Here is a 15,354-nt window from a genome sequence, read left to right as displayed (position 1 = left end):
AAAAAAAAAAAAAAAAAAAAAAAAAAAAAAAACTGGATTGTTCTATTACTGAGTTTTGACTATTCTTTATATTTTGAGTTAGCAAAATATAAAATTAACATGTCTTCAGAGAACAGAAAAGGTTGATTTTTATAAACAGGCTTTTTTGTGTCTTATCTGAAAAATCTTTGCCTAACCCATGACCACAAGGAGTTTTGCTTTTTTTTTTTTTCTAGAAATTTTATAGTTTTAGGTTTTATATTATCGTACACGGTCCATTTTGTTATATTTATATAATGATGCAAGGAACTGGTCAAGATTTTGTTTGTTTTTTGTATATGGATATACAGTTGTTCCATCACCACTTGTTGAAAACTGGCCCTTTTCATGTAATTACCTAAATAGCTGTGTTGAAAATTAATTAACTATAAATCTATGGGTTTATTTCTGGACTATATTCCGTTCCATTAATCAAGGGGTCTATCCTATCACTTATATAACAGTCTTCATTACTGTGGCTTTACAGTAATTCCAGCATCAGGAAGTTTGAGTCCTCTAGCTATACTCTCCTTTTCATAAATTTTCTTGGTTAATGTCAATTTCCGCTTTTCCATATAAATTTCACAACCACCTTGATTTCTACCAATAGCATACTGGGATTTTGATTCAAAATGGGTACAGAATATAAACAGCAATTGAAGAGAACTGATATCTTGACAAGTTGAAGTTTGTTTGCTTGTTTTTTTGTTTTGGTGCTAGGGACTGAACTCAGGGTTTCAGCAGGTTAAGCACATACATACTCCACCACTGGACTACAGCCACCAGCACCACTACAGAGTCTCAAATCCGTGAGCATAGAGTAAATCTCCACAATGTATTAACCTCTTTTTCAGCCAAGCATGGTGGCATGTGCCTGTAATCCAGCTACTCAGGAGCCTAAGGCAGAAGGAAGATGAGTTTGAGGCCAACCCAGGAAACACAGCAAGCTCCCATTTCAAAAACAAGAGACGTTCTTTGATCACTGTTTTATAGTTTTTAGCAAAAAAAATTTTGTCCCTAAGTATTTCATGTTTTAATGCTCTTATAAATGGTACAGGCTTTCAATTTCCAACTGGTCAGGGTTCCCATATAGAAAAAACAACGGATTTCTATATAGTGTTATTGACTCTTACATCCTTGAGGCAGGAGCGTTTGTTGCCATGTTAGAGGACTGGCAAGAAAGCACAAGGTTTGCTAATTTGAAAAGTACAATGAACTAGAAAATAACACACTGTTTTTAAGAAATTTAGTTCCATATGAAGCCACTTATTCAAAGTATAGTACAAAAGCTTAAAAGTTCATGATTTTCCATTTAAATGAGTTAATTAGGTTAGGAAAATTCTGACATTTCTTAAAAGAAGTATTTTCAAAGGCTTTTAAAGCCAATACTTACCTGTCAGAATACCAATACCACATTATTATAAAACAACATAGCATATTCTACATTTATCTCTAAACAGAGAAATAAGGAAAAGACAGAGAAATGTGGTGATACAAAGTACCTATTCTTTTAGAAAGCTCTATTACCAAGGATCAGTGAAACAGTTTAGAAGATGCAGAAACAACTCCAGACACACTCAGCTACCTCATCTTTGACAAAGGAGACAAACACCCTTACTGGAGGGAAGATAGCCTCTTTAATAAATGGGTGCTGGAAAAATTGGGTTTCAACTTGCCCAAAGATTAAAATTAGAAGCATATCTTTCACCATACACTAAACTAAAATCAAAATGGATCAAAGCTCTAAACGTTAAAATAGAAACACTACGCCGGCTGGAGGTTAGGTAGAAATCTCTAAGACACTGGCGTAGGAAAAGATTTCATGAACAAAACTTCAGTCACAGGTGAACTACCACAATTAACTACTGGGATCTCATTTTATTAAAAAGCTTCTGCTCAGGAAGAGAAACCACCAACAGAGTGGAGGGGCAACCCACAAGTTGGGGAAAAAATGTTTTACCAGCTGCTCCTCAGACAAAGATCTACTATCTAGAATATATAAAGAACTTAAAAAAAAATCAGACCTCTCAAATTTAAAGACCCAATCCAAAAATGGGCATCTGAAAAGAACAGACATTGCTCAGAAAAAATAGCAGAAACAGCAAATAAACGTGAAAAAAAATGTTCAATGTCACTGGTCTTTTGAGAGATGCAGATGAAAACAAAGGAAGAATGGCTGCGATCAAGAAATCAGCCAATAACAAATGCTGGTGGGGTTGTGGGGAGAAAGGAACCCTTCTCCACTGTTGGAGGGAGTGCAGACTGATGCAACCACTGTGGAAATCAGTATAGAGATACCTCACAGAACTAGGATTAGAGGTCCCATTTGACCCAACTATCCCTATGCTGGGTATCTTTACAAAAGAATTTAAAGAACCATACCTCAGCAATATATGTGCAACCATGTTTATAGCAGCACAGTTTACAATAGCTAAAACTTGGAAACAGTGCAGTTAGTTGCCCATCACCTGGAGACTGGATAAAAAAGATGTGGGCTTTTTTTTTATTAAAATGGAGTACTACTCAGCCATAAAGAATGATGAACTAGAGACATTTATAGCTAAATGGATGCACATTGAGGCCATACTCTCAAGTGAAATTATTAAGACACACATATGTAAATACCAGTCTCTCTGGTGTGAAAACTGAAAATGAAAATAAGGATCAAAACGTGTAATAGATATGAAATAGAAAGCAAAAGTCAAAAGGGGAAGGGAAAGTGGGAGGGGAAGGGGAAAGGAAAGAAGAAAAAGGAATAAATATAAGAAAAGGAAAAAATGGAAAAAAAATCTTTGTAAATAGGGAGGGCTGGAGGGGTTGAATGAAGGGCAGAGGAATGGGGAAAAAAAAATAAGAGCCAAGATATCTCATGTAAAGGTACGAATTCCCAATGATGAATGCCAGCATACTGTATATCTAAAATGTGCCAATAAGCCTAACACATTTTTTAAAAAAAGAGCAGAGTTCCTTTCTCAGAAAGATAAAACACCTCAGGAAAAATAGTGGAAAGCATTAGCCTGCAATCACTATTCGAAAGGAAAAGTTGTGGAGGTACAATCCCTGTCATTCCCCACGCTGGCCAGCATGGCGTGAGCGGCGAACCCACCACAGGGCTCATCAGCATGCTGAGCTTCAGGGTCCCCCACCTCATGCTTCGGAGGCCACTGCTTCCATTCACTTCCTCTTCTCAGGCTTCCCTGACCTGTGACTTTCCTTTCCTCCTCTTTCTGGAGCCTGCGGTGTCCCACCCAGCTCATCACTAAATCACAGTGACAGGAACTCCTAGACATCAGTCATCTATGGCTGCAGCAAAGAATGTGGTCCCAAAAGCAGAGTCATGGGGAGCTGTCCTGGTTGGGTTTGTGGGGGTCAAACTGAGATAGGCCTGTGGTTTTAGAGAGGCCTAGTGCCCCCAAAAGACAGCCCGAGTCTACAGAGCTGCCTCACAAAAGGCTGCTGAGAGCAACTGTGCTCTAGGCTTGTTTTAAAGTCAAAAACAGAAGGAAGTCATCCTGGCTCCATCATTCCGAGGAAAGTGCAGAACTCCGGCTCCTCAATCACTTTGAGAGTCCCTAGCCCATCCCCTGCCTGCAGGAGCTGCTGGTGTCCCTGAGACCTGGCTGAGAGAGCTTGTGTATGTGCAGCGGATTGGCTGTGCCCAGTCTGCCCTTGTCACCGCTGGTGGGACAGCTGCTTGGGCTCTGTGTTGTGACCAGTGTGGAACCAGAGAAGGAAGCAACTTAGGAACTCTGGAGTAGCTTTTTGTCACTCTCTGTGTCCAGTGGTGTCTGGACAGGGCAGTCTTACTGGAAGATGCTTTTCTGCTTCATCTGGAGCACTTGGCACTTTTCTCTCTCACCTCCACCCTCGTAGCTTCCTAGCTCGTCTTCTTTTCTCCATCCCATCAGCCTTTACTCCTCCATCCCTTCTCAAAGGGTGGACTACTTGGAATCTCCAGCCCTGGCCTGCCCAAGTCTCTCATCACTCTCCTCCTCCTCCCGCTGCAAGTGTCTGGTCACTGTCCCTGTGATGAGTCTTCTGTCCTCCGTCCCTGCTTCCCCTGACAGCCAATGGATGAGCCTAGTCAGCTGGAGCCAGGCGGCCATCTCTGCCTGTTCCCCTTAGAAACACAGCCGGACCTGCTCACGTGATGCCGGTGCCCATGATCTGTCCAATTGAACACAACAGTCCCGGATGCTGTTACAAATGCAACACATGCCCTTCAGGCAAGCTTGCCGTAAGGATGACAGTACTCTGGTTGGAGCAGAAAGATAATGTCACCTGACCTCAGCCCCTCTGCACCCTGTATTTCCTCCTCCCTCCTCCTTCTCACCCTAAATAAAAGCAAAAAACACTAAAATAGAGAGAGAATTTCATATTTTGCATGGGTTTATGTCAAGCAACTGTGTGACTTAATAAAATAAGTAGATAGTTAAATTTCCATTTAATCAAGTATCTTTATAAAATATTTTTAGATTCCCTTATTCTCCTTGAATAAGGAAAAACATGAATTTAAATTTATCACTTCAACCAACTATAGGAAAATTTAAAAGATGAGTGTGCACCACCCAAGATAAACTTTTGACCACATGATTTTGAATTAAAAATATTAAATATGTAGAACTTTCCCTATGTCATATTTTCTCCCTTGACTTCTTTTTTGGCTTTATAAATCTCGAAGGCTGAATAGTAGTTTAAGCTATTCACAATATACTCTTTATCTTACAAAGATCCAAGATTTTAATTTTCTAAAAAGAAATTTTAAAATTAAAAAATCATAACCAAATTTTATCTTATGACTAAATTGGAAAGCCCAACAATACCAAGTGTTGCTGATGCTAGCAAACAAGAATACTCTTCCACGTGCTGATCATGGCAGTGAAACTCCGTACACAATTACATATTGTAGTTTATTCACCACAAATCTTTCCAACATTCCCTCATCTTCATACTTCCTAATCACAGTACCATGCCAACTGTGCCTAATGGCACTTTCATTACTGGTACCCCAGCATTCATTGATGGTCGAGCACTTGCTATTTGAAGCAAACTAAATCATACTGTGTACAAAACAGCACTGAACAAAATAACACAGAAAATCAACCCAAATTATGTATAAAACTTACAACTACTGCAGTAAAAGAAACTTCAGCCAAATGTCATGTTATAAGCTTGCAATCCCAGCTACAGGGGAGGCCAAGGCACAAGAATCACAAATTCAAGAACAATGCAGGCAACTCCTCTCTCAAAATAAAAATTATAAACAGCTAGGGATATGGCTTAGTAATACTGTATCTCCAGTATTGAAAAAGAAAAGGAGAAAAAAAGAAAGAAAGAGGGATGGGAGGGAGAGAAGGAAGAAAGGAAGGCAAGCAGGCAGGCAGGCAGGCAGGCAGGAAGGAAGGAAGGAAAAGAAAAAGAAACTCTATAGAAATAAACCTGGAAAATTTCATGGAGTTTTACTACTGAAGAGCTATCTCGGTGTAACAAATGATATAAAACATGCACAATGAGTAAATGACAAGATGGGAAAAAAAGTTGACCATGGAATCTTTTAAAAGGCAAATCATGACAAATTTCCCAAGTGATGAATTATGGAGAGAGTAAACTAGAGTTGTACCTGGGTTCACAAACTCAATTTTCTCCACGATTCTGGTTGCCAACTGAACAAGACAAAAACCAGGACAAATTTTCCCATAAGGTCAGCATTGAACCCAACCACTGAATTTGATTCAGTTCCCATCCAACTCAGTTTGTGACCAAAATCATGGAAAAAAATCAAGTTCAAGAACCAAGGTACAACTCATTCAGGAGATGAACTAATTCAAGAAAATACTGATACTTTCTATAGCAATTAAACTATGCTATCTTTTAAAGAAAATTCATTTGTTTCACATCTACCAATTTTACTACCGGACATTATAACTGAACTGAATATAAAAGGAAGAGAAAGAAGAAAGAAAAACTTACTGGGATTGAAAACTCCTCAGCCAAATACTTCAATAAGGATGCTCCTTTGGCCAAAAACTTGTTTCTCTCTTTCATATTGCCTTGAAGTTGTGTATCAAATTCCTTTCTGACCACAGAAGCAATGGAGTCAATTATCACAAGTTTAACTTTTTTGGAAATGATTTCTTCTTCCAAAGATTCAATCCTATAACAGCAGAATTTGTAAAATGGTAGACAGATTTAAAATATAATTTTAAAATAGAGCATTACAATGTTTAATCAACTTTAAAACACCAGCAAATTGTTCTTCCCTAAGTTATAGTGCTGACTGCAGAAATTCAGTAAATATAGTTTATTCTCAGGTATTACACTGCATATTTCCTGGAAAAAGAGCAAAATATTTTCATTAAGTTGCAGAATTTTGAGGTTCTCCTATTATACCACGAAAGCTCCAGTTCTCGAGTAAAACTAATTGTGGTAGCCAGTCTCCAGAATGGCTCCACTTACCCCTACCTTCTAGTATGCCATATACTTGCCTTTCCCACATTGTACCAGAGCTGTGACTAACAGTATATCTGCGTGACTAATAGTATATGACAAAATAATAGGACATCATTTCTGAGAGCAAGTTATAAAAGACTACAACCTGCACCTCAGATGCTCCTTCACTTGCCCATTCTCAGATCACTCACTCTGGGGGAAGCAGGCTGCCATGTTGTGATTCAATGGAGAAGCCCACACAGTAAGCAATAGAGGACTTCAAAATACCACACGAGTGAGCGTGAAAGCAGACATCCCAGCCTAATCAAGTCTTAGGACGACTACAACCATGGCCAGCAACTTATCTATAATCTCTTGAGTAATTCTGAGACAGAAATCCCCAACTAAGCCACTACCAGATAATTAATTGTGAGAAATTACAAAAGAAGCTGGGCATGGTGGTGCACGCCTGTAATCCCAGCACTCAGGAGGCTGAGGCAGGAGGATTGCTGTGAGTTTGAGGCCAGCCTGGGCTACATAGTGAGTTCCAGGTCAGACTCAACTACATAGTGAGACCCTGTCTCAACCAAAAAAAATTACAAAAGATAATATGTGTGCTATTTTAAACTAATATTGAAGTAATTTGTTAATGAAGCAATAGATAATTAAAATACCACTTTGATAATAATCTGAAACATTTTATTCATTTACCTTTTTTTATTTTTAAAGAAATAGTTCAAAAAGTTAATAAATAAACGAAATAAAGAAAATAAAAAAGAAAACTGAAAAACTTCCCATAATCCTAATATATACAAATTTTTTTCTATTCAGAAGCTGAAAATATAAAGGACTAAAAATAAATCTTCAAAGTATTACTTAAATATTAAAATCTTAAAAAGCATACCTTTGTAGAACTTCTTCACAGGTAAGCTCTCGGTAAACATGAACTTTGGTACTTGTCAAAAGCAATTTTTCTTCAATGTTAAAATATCCAGGAAAACGGGATTCTGCTATCTCGATCAGTCTGTGAGGGAAAAAAGTACCACAAGAGAAAATAGTCAATGATATCTGAAGTCACAATGCTGAGCTAATGAATTTTACTAGAGAAATACGAGCTTTATCAATAGAGCAGATAAAAGCAAATACCTTTAAATACATACAAGTTTTAAATGCAAGCTTTCCTTTTTAAATAAATACTAACAGAGGTTGGCAGTCAAAGCATAACATCAGCAAGGCATTTTAGGTCTCGTCTAATCTTAACTCAGCCAAAAAGCCGAGAAGCAATAGGTCTCATCTAATCTTTTACTTTTTGTACCAAGGGTGGAACTCGGGTCCTTGTGTTTGCAAGGCAGGCGATGGAACCAGTGAGCTAAATCCCCAGCTCTCACCTAATCTTCAGCAAACATCTTGGAGATTTTTCAGAGAATAGATTTTTTTATAATTTTATTTTAGGCTATTGAGGCTTTCCTCAAAATTGCCTGCTGTTTTCTCCAACATGTACTTTTATCTTGCTTTTTTCTCTTCTATTTGGCCCAAGCTTGCTCTGCAGAACTAATTTCTCTGTAACTCTTTACTTTTACTTTTTCAAATAAACTTTGCCATTGTTTTAAAAAAATAAATATTTTATCTAGTTATAAGATATATTAGAAAATAAAAATTATTTTAATTTCTTGAATGAACAATGTATACTTGAAAAGTATAGTATATCATCATTCTAACAATAAGGTATCAGTAATATCTCCATGTTTTATTCCAGAAAAATGTGCTGTCTCAATTAAAACTTAATTCATACAAATAAATGCTACCCAATGGTTCCTTGGTTAAAAAGAAAATTACCTAAACAAATCAATACCACCTAATTGTTTCTTAGTAAACAAAAAAATGATCTCAACATTTCAATGATTTCAAAGCTATATCTAATATATGGGTAAGCCAAGCACAAAAGAATGACAAGGTGAGACAAGTATCATCATTAATAAAATAAGACATAGAGACCATTACTAAAAATTGCAAATATTTCAATTCAAAGTGTTAGAAAATACAACTCTTTGGATATAACTGTTATCCATTTAAAATGATACTTTATCCACCCTACACTTAGCCATCCAATCAGACTGAGGGAGAGATTGTAAATATTAAAACCATCCTATATTTTATGTTCCATTTCTACACCAAAGTACAAAAGCTCAGTGTTTTAATTTCTAAACAGTTCAAGAGGCTGAGAACTTTAAAGAAATAAACAAAGTAAGTTCCTTACATGTGCTATACTCAGAAATGAAAGGGGGAAACCTAAAACCAAAAAAGAAGAGAGAAATAAAACTAGTCAACAACTTTATTAAAATATATTTTGAACAAACTGGAAAAAACACAATTAAGTTGAACATGAAGAGAAAAATACTTCAGAAATAAGAATAATATCAAAAGAGGTGCACGGTGAGAAGAAGGTGTATCAGGTGACCATTCAGAAATACTTTAGAGAGGCATAGGGATTAAAATGGAAGAAGAGGGTGAATTAAGTGAGGAAGCAAGAAAAAATGGTATTGCCTTAGCAAAAGTAGACAGGAAAGTTCTGAGGATTTTGGTAGAAATGTGCAAATTCCTCTACTAGGGCAGCTATTTGTTGAGTTTAGCATTAGAGAAGTAAGTTTAAAAAAATAAAACACCAATTTTTAACAGCTTAGGTATGGCTTTGACCAGAAAATTCTGACAGAAACATGGAAGTTTCTCAAAGTTTGGATATATAGGTGATCAAGAATCAAACTGGGAATAACTAGTCAATTGGTAACAATGGCACACCTGAAAGACAAAAATAATTTTCTGCCCTCCAGCAGAAAGTTGGGTTTCAACTAGTGGATTGAGAATGGTCAAATGGCAGGCAGTGCATGAACATGAACTACCTTCATTCATAGCTATCACGCCAAATAACTGTACTGAATGATTATTTATACATCAGTATGCTGCAGCTTTCTATAAGCATTTCCAAATGATTTTTATTTAAAAAAAAAAACTGAGAAAATACAAATATACATTTTCTTTAGGGCAAAACCCTATTCCCCACCCCCACCCCCTCCAGGACATGAGTTTGAAAACAGTGCCATCTAGTGGCTATCTTTTTATAAAAAGTGTTCATCTCATAGGATGTACTTAAGATTCATCCATTCAACAAGTATTTATTGAAGATCTGCTCTATGCCAGAACTAGAAGCTGAGTATATGGCAATACAACACCAAGAAAACAAAGAAAAGAAATGAAATATATATATATATTTTTTTATGCCAAGCTATAATAAAAATATACTATAGCAGAAAGACAGAATCTCAAGAATGTGACCAATAGAAGCAAATGCTACTTTATATAGAGTGGTCTAGAAAGCCTTATTTATAAGGTAACATTTTAAGCAAAAGCCTAACGAGTATGAGAAAATGAACTGTGAGGCTAACAGGACAACCCATATGTAAGAAGATGCATTGGTCTGTTTGAAGAAGAGCACTGAGGACAATGTAGGTAGAGGGAACAAGAGGGAGAATAAAAAGAAATAAAGTGAAACAGCTATCCAGAGGCCAGGATCATGTCAAACCTTTAGTTCCGTGGTATTTTATTCAGGCTTTATTTGGCAAAGTGAGAGGCCTAGGAGCAGGACTGACGTGCTCTGACTTTTTTTGTTAAAAATTGCTTTAGATGCAAAATGAGGAGAGATCACTGAGGGGACAAGGATAAGAAAAAGGAGACCAGTTAGGGTCAGAGTCCACGTAAGAGATGATTTGGTGGTGACATGGCTTAGGGAAATGACAGATCAGGAGATTAGAATAACTGATTCTAAATACAGTTCAAAAGAGAAGGTTAAAGAATTTGACTAACTGGTTGAGCATCTGGAAGAAAGGAATTATCACTTATTGAAGAGGAGAAGGCTGAATTCAATCACATTTTGGTTACTGATACAGTTAATACACTTTATTCTTATGAGGGGATCAAGAATATGGACCCCAATATTCCATATAAGTAAGAAAATGTATATGAATCTGGAAGTCATAGGAGAGTTAACTGTTAATTCTGTGCCTTAGGTGGGTTCTGATTAAGATTAGAACTTTTTATTTTATAAATTTATTTTTTAAGCTTCTTACATGAGTAAGGCCCCTGAGGCAAGACTGACCATCTAAAAGAACAAGGATGACAATGTACAATTCCAAAGTAACCTCTTAAAAAACGTTGATAAGCATCATATCCACCATAGTTCCCCTGAATCCCAGGAGTAACTCTTGTGTACATAAAAAGATATCTAAATTCCTACGCAGTACAGATTCCTCTAAGGCTCTGTCGTCCATCTCTGGAGGCATAATCCTCTTTATCTGCTTTACAATAAACTGTGCCTAAATTTCTGCACAGCTGCCTATATGTCTTGAACCGTGGCACAAAGAACAGAGAAGAGAGGTCTGGCTCCTTGCATGACACATCTTGGCAATTATTTGAGTAATATGCGCTTCCTCTGCTGGACTATACCTTTTTCTTCCTATTTTCAAAGCTTCTCTGATTTCATTACATCTCAGGAATGTCCATCTCCATCACATTAAATTCTAGTCTTAAATCCTACCTTCCAGGGTCCTTGATCCCAACTCTTGCCTTGCCAGATTTTCAGGTTTTCTGACACACTTATTAACTCCTTTCCATTTGTAATTCTAAGACACATTTTGTTTTTCTTTATCCATTTTACTTAGCCTTCACTATCTTAATCACTTTCCTCATTGCTGGGATGAAATACCTGACATCCACAATTTAAAGAAGGTGTTTATTTTGGCTCATGGTTAGAGTCCATAGTCAGCTAGCTCCATGGCCAGAAGACATGGTCAGAGGGTCAGGTGGAGAAAGCTACTGACCTCATGACAATCCAGAAACAGAGTGAAAGAGGAACTGAGAGGCAATGTGGCCACCTAAAAACTCACGATCCCGAGACAGGAAGGTAGGGTATGGCAAAGCTGACATAGAAATAGGCATGACCTGTTAATTACAAATTCCCAGGAAATGGAATGGCTGCTGAATAAGCATCCAGCCCAAAGGTAATAGCAACTACAGCTATGTCAACAGAGGAAGACTTTAGGACAGTTCTAAACTCCATCAGGTCAAAGTGATTCTTAAGACCAAAGGTTACTTGTGGTTAACAAGGGAATGGTGTGCTAAGTACCAGATCCTGCTCTTTAGATACCCTGGAGGTTATTAAAACAAAAAACAAAAAACTTGCACAATCTTAATCCTGCCTCTTGGATGCCTACAGGTCCAGAAGTCAGCTACTCTTTGTGAACAAGTAATCTCTCACACCTATGCAGGCCAGCAGGACATCAGTGACCTGCCCCTCAAGACTATGAGAAAGCATGGTTCACTGACAGAAGTAGCTTGTCCAAGAACAATGAAAGGCAGGTTATGCGGTTGTCAGTTCATAACAGGTCACTAAAGTTCAACCTCTTCCCCCAGGGACCTCTGCTCAAAAGGCAAGGCTAATAGCTCTTACTTGGTCATTGATATTAGGAAAAGGCAAAAAGTTAAGTACACACACACACACACACACACACACACACACACATTCCAACAAAAGCCTTTTTGGTTCTACATGCCCACGCAGCACTCTGGAAAGAAGAAGCTTACTAACTAATAAATAATCATCTATAAAAAGCACAAGCAGGAAATTTTATAATTCCTAGAGGCAATCCATCTTCGCAAGCAGATCATAGTCATGCACTGTAAAGAGCACCAAAGAGATATGTCTGAAGTCTCCTTGGGAAAGCAAAAGGCTGACAGGAAAGCAAAAAGTCAAGCTGTACATCCCCATAAGATGTTAGCCTTATTCCCAGTTCCCAAAAAACTATTAAAATCAGTCTATATTCCCCAGAAGATAATAGACCTTGGGATAAGGGGGAATTAAAAAGCGGCTCTGGTGGTATTCAGAAAACAAACTGGCCCTTCCCCAAGCAACACAGTGGGACGCTATAAAATTCTTCATAGTTTTTCCATGTGCGAAGAAATGCTACATTGGAAATGATCACTCAAGTTTTCACAGGACTAGTACTAGCTGTAACCACCTGATAGCTGTAAAGCTCACCCACTCTGTGTCTATAACAACCCAGGCAAGCCCGAGCCACCTCCTCTACTTGAACTGGTACAGAGGAGAGGGACATACCCTGGGAAGGACCAGCAATTAGACTTTCTCCACTTTCTACCATGTAGAGGATTTAAACAGATGTTGGTCCTGATTCACACCTTTACAGGATGGCTTAAAGACTTTTGTACCTGTTCAGAAAAGGCTAATGAGGTAGTCAAGTGCTCCTTAAAGAAAACATCCACTGAGTTGGTCTACTCCAGTCCCTCCATCAAGATAATGGGCCTTCTATTATCTCTTAAATAACTCAGGAGGTGGCAAAAGCTTTAGGAATAAAGTATTATCTCCATTTTGCATGGCATCCTCAATCTTCTGAAAAGGTCAAAGGAGCCAACCAGACCCTATAAAGAGCTTTGGCAAAATTTGCCAAGAGTGCTGGCTCAAATTACTGCCAATAGAACTCATAAGAGTTTGCAGCATGCCCAAAACTGGGCTAAAATTGAGCCCATTTGAGATGTTACACAGGAAGACATTTTGATCCTCTGATATGATAGTATACCCAAAGACCACAAGGCTCTTACAATAACTTATTGATTGAACCAAGTACAACAGGCTATCCAAATGTATAGGAACAGAGACCTGCCAGTTTCTGGCTCACGGGGACCACCTAGTGTCCACCCTGGAGACAAGTGCTCATAAAACCTTGGAGAGAAGAGACTCCTGCAGACCAATTAAAGCCAAAGCCAAATGGAAGGGCCCCTCTTTAGGGATCCTTGCCACACCCACTGCAGTAAAGGGGGTAGAGATAGATAATTGGACTCATCTTTCTAGAATAAAGTCATTGCCACCTGAACTATCTGAAGGAAAAAAAAAAAAAAACTACCCAAAAGGGAAACACTATTCCAGTGAGCCTCTGGAAGACTTAAGATTTCTCTTCAAAGAGCAAGACTCCAGTGTTGCTACAGATAAGTAAACAAGATCTTGTTAAGGTCATGGTTCTCAGACTTTTGATAATTTATTTGACATTCCTTTCTGACATACATTCTCCTCCATAAGAATGGAAATCTAACCTGCTCCTCGTATTTGGACTAAGAGTAAAGTTGCTTTTTCCCATCAGGCAGCTTAACTGTCCCTAACTCTTTCTCATTGTCTTCTGACAGGTTTTTTTGTTTTCCCCTTCTCCAACCCAGCTAGTGAGCTACAACACCCCAATGTAGTTGAAGAACACGTAATCCCTACTAGGTAGGGTCTACAACCTCATCCAGCTGGAAAAAGCTATAGAGGACAGAGACTTCCACTCCCTCAGCAAACCCACAAAGAATTATGAGGGTATGTGTCACCCTAAGAAAAATAAAATAGGGCACAGCAAAGCTGGCTGGGGGAATAGGTGTGACCTGTTAATTACAAAATCCTAGGACACATGCATAAAACAACTCTCAAGAACCCATATATGGACTTCTCATACAAAGCCTAGCAGATTTTTGCTAGGATAATCTGGGTATGTGTGTCCACACGTGCGTGTGTATGTGTGTGTAACAGCAGTGTGGGAAAACATGAAAATGAATGAAAAGAAGAAAGTAACCATTAAAAGCTCACTTACATGCCACCTCACATCAGCCTGCCCTCTACCCCAGGGTACACTTTCATTTTTATATTTTTATATTTATTTTTCCTGCCTTTTTACTTGGCCTAAACTCACACTGCAGAGCCAATTTCTCTCTTACCTTTCACTTTTAATTTTTCCTGCCTTTTTTTCTACCTCTAATAAATGTGAAACTTTGCTGCCATTTTGCTTGTTTTGCTTCTTTGTTCAAGAAAGAAAGGGCCTACGTAACACCTCTAAGCAAAGACCTCAGCACCCCAGGACCTAGTAACACTCCTAAGCACAAGCCAGCTATACCTCCCCATAATCACCTCAAAACTCCCTGACACTAGGCATGTAAGACTTTAGGGGAACATCTAGATATGAAACATAACACTCCTCCCAAAGCTTTATTTCAAGAACCTGTATTATGATTACCATCTATATTATCTTTCTTTTTACCTCTTAACCCCTAGTTCCATCTTTTTCTAATTATCCCTAACAGTGACAACATCTTATTTTTTTCAATTCATATAGACTGGAATTCTCATGGTTGCCAAAATTCTCATAGCCCAGTATATATGGAAATGGATCACTGAATTCATTTATTTGTCCATATTCTCAAGGTTTATTCAAGCATTTATCAGATTTTAAGCAGAAGTGCAATAGATAAGACAAATAAAAACAGACCCTTTTGAGGGAGGGACTGGAGATTGAACCCATGGTCTCCATAATAAGTTACATCTTGGCCCTTTCTTTATTATGAGATATGAACTCACTAATTCACTAAATTACCCATGCTGGGCTAAAGCTTGCAATCCTCCTGCCTCAGCCTCCCAGAGTGCTGGGATTATAAGTATGCATCACTATGCCTAGAGAAAGCATTCTCTCCCCAAGTCAGTCCTGAGTATCTCAGGGGTTAGGCCCAGAATACATTATTAGCTAATTGTCAAAACAGTCTGGGGGTACAATTGCAGTCTATAATAAAAAAGCATGGATAGCATACTTTTCTTTAATCTTCTGAAAGACAAATTTAGTGCACTGCTTTCAAAATATGACTAATTAAAAAAACACAAAAGATGACTAATTTTTCCAACATGCTTTTTAAAGTACCTGATCTGCAGGAGTTTGTTTCTTATTTTTATTTTCCTTAACATGCTCTAAAGTCAAGTATTTTTTATTTATTCTTCTTCTGTTTTCCACCCTAAACCCTTACTTTCTTTTTCTTTTTTTTTTTTTT

At 37.9% G+C, this 15,354-nt stretch overlaps 1 protein-coding gene across 2 annotated transcripts in view; it reads right to left on the bottom strand.

Moving 5' to 3' along the window:
• Rad51b (RAD51 paralog B) overlaps positions 1-15,354 on the bottom strand; it is a 756,475-nt gene that overhangs the window by 693,866 nt on the left and 47,255 nt on the right. For both annotated transcript variants that reach the window (XM_033766940.1, XM_033766941.1), the window contains exons 6-7: positions 7,352-7,471; positions 5,989-6,172 (exon numbers count right to left, since the gene is read on the bottom strand). In XM_033766940.1, coding sequence (XP_033622831.1) covers positions 5,989-6,172; positions 7,352-7,471 — 304 coding nt within the window. The remainder of the gene's footprint in view (positions 1-5,988; positions 6,173-7,351; positions 7,472-15,354) is intronic.

Source organism: Fukomys damarensis, unplaced genomic scaffold (assembly GCF_012274545.1).
Source record: "Fukomys damarensis isolate Sample0158 unplaced genomic scaffold, DMR_v1.0_HiC HiC_scaffold_21, whole genome shotgun sequence".
Lineage (NCBI taxonomy): Eukaryota > Metazoa > Chordata > Mammalia > Rodentia > Bathyergidae > Fukomys > Fukomys damarensis.
The sequence above is the reverse complement of the archived record's forward strand: the minus strand, read 5'-3'. Positions and strand labels throughout refer to the sequence as shown.